At 34.2% G+C, this 5,563-nt stretch overlaps 1 protein-coding gene across 1 annotated transcript; it reads left to right on the top strand.

The window, feature by feature from the left end:
- Window positions 1-2,220: 2,220 nt before the first annotated feature.
- On the top strand, window positions 2,221-5,047 carry LOC120131703 (ras-related protein RABA1d-like). Its single transcript, XM_039148635.1, has 2 exons — window positions 2,221-2,653; window positions 4,973-5,047. The coding sequence occupies exons 1-2, from the start codon at window positions 2,433-2,435 to the stop codon at window positions 5,004-5,006; spliced, it is 255 nt and encodes an 84-aa protein (XP_039004566.1). The 5' UTR covers window positions 2,221-2,432; the 3' UTR covers window positions 5,007-5,047.
- Window positions 5,048-5,563: the final 516 nt, after the last annotated feature.

The raw sequence follows: 5,563 nt of genomic DNA, 5'->3' as shown, positions 1-5,563 counted from the left end.
GAAGATTCAAGTGTTGCAAAGCTAAACACCAAAAAAAAATTAAAAAAATGTGTGCACTTTATGATTTCCATCTTCTTCTGAAACTTTGGACTTGTGGTGTACGTTTTACCAAAAACAATCCCTTTGCAGGACATTTCACTAGGAAGAAGTAGGGCCTGCCTTTCGCCGTTTCCATGGCTACTGACAACGTTTGTTGGTGCCAATAATTTCAACTCGTTGGATGCCGAACTCATCTTGGACTTCGCGGTGAGACTCCCATCTGTGTAAGCCAAACGAGTTTTGAATCAAAAACCTCATCTAAATTGGTTTTCATTATTTATGCGCAATTTGTCCCCTACCCAAAAACAACATGGTTAAGATGCAGGGAAAAGGGCTATTACTATTAGCAATATTTATAAGCTGGGCGACTGTGGCCAGCTATGTCTGTCATAAAACAATAATAACAATGGACCGTTTCTAGAAATCGAGGTGATCATAGTGAAGAAAAAGCAGGCTCATCATTCTGTAAGCCATCCTTTTAGCACTTTACTGCCATTAATGAAGTTCTTTAGCCTAAGTGTAGCTAGTTGTATGTATGTATGTTGTTTAGCCTAACACTGTTTTCCTCTGGCTTGATCGCAATTTTTTTGCATGGGAGGAGTTTAAGCTGTTTGAGGCCCAAGTGGAAAGAGATATGAAGATTAGCCATGACTTGGGTCGAAACTATAGTTTATAAAACAAGGACATGGGCCAGGCTTCATTTAGATGACCACCCAAATATCAGAATTACACAAGGATTTTAGTCAAATGTACAATGTGATTTAAGAATTTTGATTATGTGTATTCACCGACATCAAACTTTGATTTTGATATAATTATAAATATAATTTTTTATTTATATCTTAAAAATAAATGAAGATATCTATTTATTTTTTGTATTCGATGAGTGTAATTATTTTTATTTATAATATATAAATATAAAATGATGATATATCAATATTGATTTCAATAATTCATAAAAATTATATTAGATTAAAATTTTGTATATACAGACATACAGGGACATATCTAGGTTTAGATCTACCTAAACTACGGCTCACCCTCGTGTCTAAAATAGTTAGAATACAATTTAAATAAAAATATATTTACAAATTATGTTAGATACATTGATTAGTTTTTTATAAATGACAATGGGTTATTACAATGTAGTATTTATTTAGAATCTCTCTTAATTATTAACAAGTCACGCGCAATAAAAATGTGATCGCTCAAACTCATGACCTTTAGAGAGAATAATACTCTCCTTAACCATTAAGCTCACTTGATGAATTCATTGCTATATTGATTAGTATTTGTTACTTATAATATTAGTAAATAAAGGGGGGAAAAGTAGGATAATCTTAAAAAAGAAGGAAAATGGAGTGGAATTCAAAGGTGTTCCAACACTGAATGTGATGGTGATTAGTTATAGTGTCCATATTCATAAAGGCTCATTGCTTAACCATCTTAAAATAATATAAATAAAGATGTTAATGGATATTTATATAAATGCATTAATTTTATGTACGAATCTCAAATGGTAATTTTTAATTACTTTGTAATATGTTCAGATTCTTTTCGACATGTAATGAAAGATAACAAAATTAATAAAATTTATAGTATGATTTGTCACTAAAAACACTTTAAAGAATATCTATCAATCAGCAAAAACTATTGTATACAGTATCGTCTGAACATTGCAAAGATACTATTTTATAAATAAATTATTTTTTAAAAATATATTTTAAAAGAAACGTGCTTCTATATTATGATAAAAAGAAATCAAGAAAATTACGAGAGAGAGAAAACCTAAAACCAGGAATTATGTTCTTAAACCTCAGCATTCATATCTTTTTCAACCGCAATAAGCAACCAATTCATGCACAAACTAAAAAAAAAACTCAACACAGATCTGAACATCAGCATCCAATTCACTTTAACCCTTCAATTTGAAGGATCCACTGTGTCTCTCTAAATAAAAAGGACCAAAAACAGCAACAAATTGTGTCCTGTAATTACTTCAACCCAACTCAAAAACCATTACACCCTCATTTTAACAGCTAAGATTGCACTATTGCACTATTGAATAATAAATCAATTTTTATTAATATTTAATAGCTTAATAAATGCCCAAGCCTTGTTAAAAAATGAAGAAGGTAAACCAAGATCAGTCCCCAGGTAGTCCAAGTTTCCACTCAGGAGTCCAACTCCACAGACAGCAGTCCTTTGCGTTTCCAAATTATAACCTAAACAAAAAGGGCAAGTCTACATATATTTTCTTTTTGCAAGAGATGGATCTTAAAGTTGAAACGAAACCCTCTTTCACACGCTCTTACTCATATTCACACTCGGAGAAAAGTAAAAGGGAAAGTAAAGGAGGGGAAATAGCTGTGAGGCTTTGAGAAGAGTGAAAGATGGCTGGTTACAGGGCAGAGGATGACTATGAATATCTTTTCAAGGTGGTGTTGATCGGTGATTCAGGAGTAGGTAAGTCTAATCTGCTCTCTAGATTCACCAGGAACGAGTTTAGCCTTGAGTCCAAGTCCACTATTGGCGTTGAGTTCGCTACTCGTAGCTTGAATGTTGATACTAAGGTCATCAAGGCTCAGATTTGGGACACTGCTGGTCAAGAAAGGTCTCACTTTTCCCAATTTCCTTGTCTTTTTTTTTTTTTGATCTGGGTATACTTAGCTCTCTGCTAATTTGCAAACAAAAGTGAGCAAATATAGAAAGGGAATTCTGTTCCCTTGGCTCCGTGGAAAAGAAAGCAACTTCTCTTCTGCTGGAGTTTGATTAGTTCTGAAATGGGATTATACAAATTTCTCTTTCAGCTGCATATTATAAAAAAAAAGGAAGGGTCTTGCTGTTACTCTTGCATATCTAAATCTGTAAACAACATTGCTTAAATGGTGTCGTGGTTGCTTGTCTTTGACAAATATATTAATATTTAGATTGACTTTGTTTTACTAATACTAATATGATTGGGTTGCTAATAATCGGAAGTCGAGTCAGCAAATCTAGAATTGTCTTCCTCTTGCATTTTTTTTAGTTGTTATTAATGGCTTCGATAATGAGCCAGAAGTGAAGTGATCCTCCATTGCAATACTATGTTTGCTTTCTACTGGATGTAATAATGGTTTCAATTTTATCATAGGACTAAAATTACTGTATGATAATATAGTTTTCTCGATGGAACTTTGTAATAAGTTTGGTTTAGAGATTTTGATGAGTGCCACCATCTTGATGAGAATGCCTGTTTTACTTTGTTGCTTGACTGCTTCCTAATTTTGAAGTCGTAAAAAAAGATGATGATTGCTTACTTTTTTCATTTGTCTCCATGCTTGTAGGGAATTTGCAATTCTAGTTTAGCATCAAATCTTGTTTGATGTTCAGATTGTACAGGGAATTGTAGCTACTTTGTGGTAAATTGGTTGTGGAAGTAATGGCTTGAAAACTAAATAGATGTTAGTATTTTAGAGGGACCTTTAAATCACTGTTTGTATGGCCATTCAAGATGCTATAGGGAAGGATTAGTGCTTTTGTATTGTATTTTTTTTTTATTCTTCTGTGATTTAGAAGTTGTTAGTTATGTTTCATATGGTTTATTTTGCACTGTGGAATTGCTATTTTTGACTACTTGAGTTTAAGGGACTTCTAGCTCTTCTTAGTCGAGTGGTGTTGTAGTTGAACACCTACCTATTATAAATTCGTAATCTAGGTGAGATACTTTGTTGAACAATATTGATTTGGAAAGTGTTTTGTTACTTTTAAGCTATGGAAATCAACCATGTCCAATATGAAAAGTCCCTTGGATCCTTGTGTCACGGAGTACAGTTGCACTGGCACGAGAGCTGCAGTTGCCAGCCTGCCGTTGTACTTTGTCCTTAGATATATAATCATTATTATCTTAGCTGCCACATAATCACCAACAAGGTAACAACCAAATTAGATCATCGTTTAATTCTATTGCTGCTGCCTATGTGATAATCAATATCTAACTGCTGTCCACCTTCATTGTCTCCCCAGTCAAACACCCTTTCCATCTTATATTCTGTCGTGTATCCAAAAATTTGAACTGCCATTAGAACGATCAAGCAGTTCCTCGTTTGCCACCATATCGTGCTTGAACTCTTAAGACTAAATGATTATGGTTGGAAAATGAGTGAATGACGTGATTTTTTGGGGTGTTGAATTGACGTTATCATTAGAAAATTGATGAAAAAAAGGTTATTTGGTTAGCATGTTCAAGCTACTATTTGTAACTGCGATTGTGGGGGCTTATCTAAAAGAATGGAAAAACAATAAACTAGGACTCTACTTACTGGTCAGTCTACCAGAAGGGTGAATTCTCATCGACTAAACTGCTGTTAATTTGGAGGAATAGTATGTTGGTTCTGTAGCTGAGATGCTTAAAAGGCCAAGGATGTAGTAGCCAATTAAGCATTGATGCTATTGCTTTGCTTTGCCATTCTTACAGAACGTGTTATATCTTTGATTTGAAAATGAAAATGTAATTTATTGACCTCTTACTTGGAATAGGATATGGAAATGGGAAGGGAAAGGTGATAATAAACCAGGAGGAACGATGAAAACTTCCGATTTTGCAGATTTATGACCTGAGATATGTTTCCTTTATATAGTTTGGATTCAGATAAAGATTAATGGGATTGCTTTTACATTGTGGATTGATAGATGCACTACCGTAGTTTTAGTATCATGGTGAAGAGATGCATGATTGAACCCTTGATTTCTAGGGACAATGGGTATTGGGTGTAGCTAGGGTTGATGAGGTTGGTAAAAGGTTGGATAGTTCAACATATTCTTTTATACACAAATGAGAGTTACAGATAAATTTGTTTGAACTCCGGATCTATGACTTTCATGTAGAAATCATATGTTCAATGCTATTCTGCTACTTTTATTGTTTTCTGGACTCATCGTTCCACATTGTTAGGTATCGTGCCATTACAAGCGCCTATTACCGATGAGCTGTTAGTGCGCTTCTTGTGTATGATTGTAGATACTCGGTTTGTCCGGGATTAAGTTGGAGCCCTGAAGAATCTAGCCCGTGCCCAAACCAATTAGAAGCCCAACATGGAAATCAAAGACAGTTATGAGAAGGGTTAGTAAGTCATTATCAAGAGGGGTCAGTTTTTTTTAACTACTAGAAACCACTATAAGCCAGGATCAACCACCGAAAACGGGACAGAAAAAAGGGACCATCAGCAGAGATTGGGAAAAAGGAGGAGACCAACGAAAAATTTAAAAGGAAAGCATTTGAGAAGAGAGGACAAGATCAACAGGCAGAGAAGAGAGAGTTTTACACAGGAGAGTAAAAGGAAAGAAGAACCAGAGACCATTTTTTAAAAGAAAGGAAGGGCAAGTAGTGTAACAAAGATTTTCTCTACTATTGTCGAAGCAATACAAATTTATTGAGGTATTTTTTTTTATTTCAATTTTTGCTTTCCAGTGCCTTTGTGTGTGTGTGCAATTGTTATGTAAAACTAAAATGGGGAAAGAAAAAAAGAATTGAAGAGGAAAAAAG

The sequence above is a fragment of the Hibiscus syriacus genome, unplaced genomic scaffold (genome assembly GCF_006381635.1).
Source record: "Hibiscus syriacus cultivar Baekdansim isolate YM2019G1 unplaced genomic scaffold, ASM638163v2 tig00110556_pilon, whole genome shotgun sequence".
In the NCBI taxonomy this organism is placed as follows: Eukaryota; Viridiplantae; Streptophyta; class Magnoliopsida; order Malvales; family Malvaceae; genus Hibiscus; species Hibiscus syriacus.
This window is presented reverse-complemented; position numbering and strand designations above follow the sequence as displayed.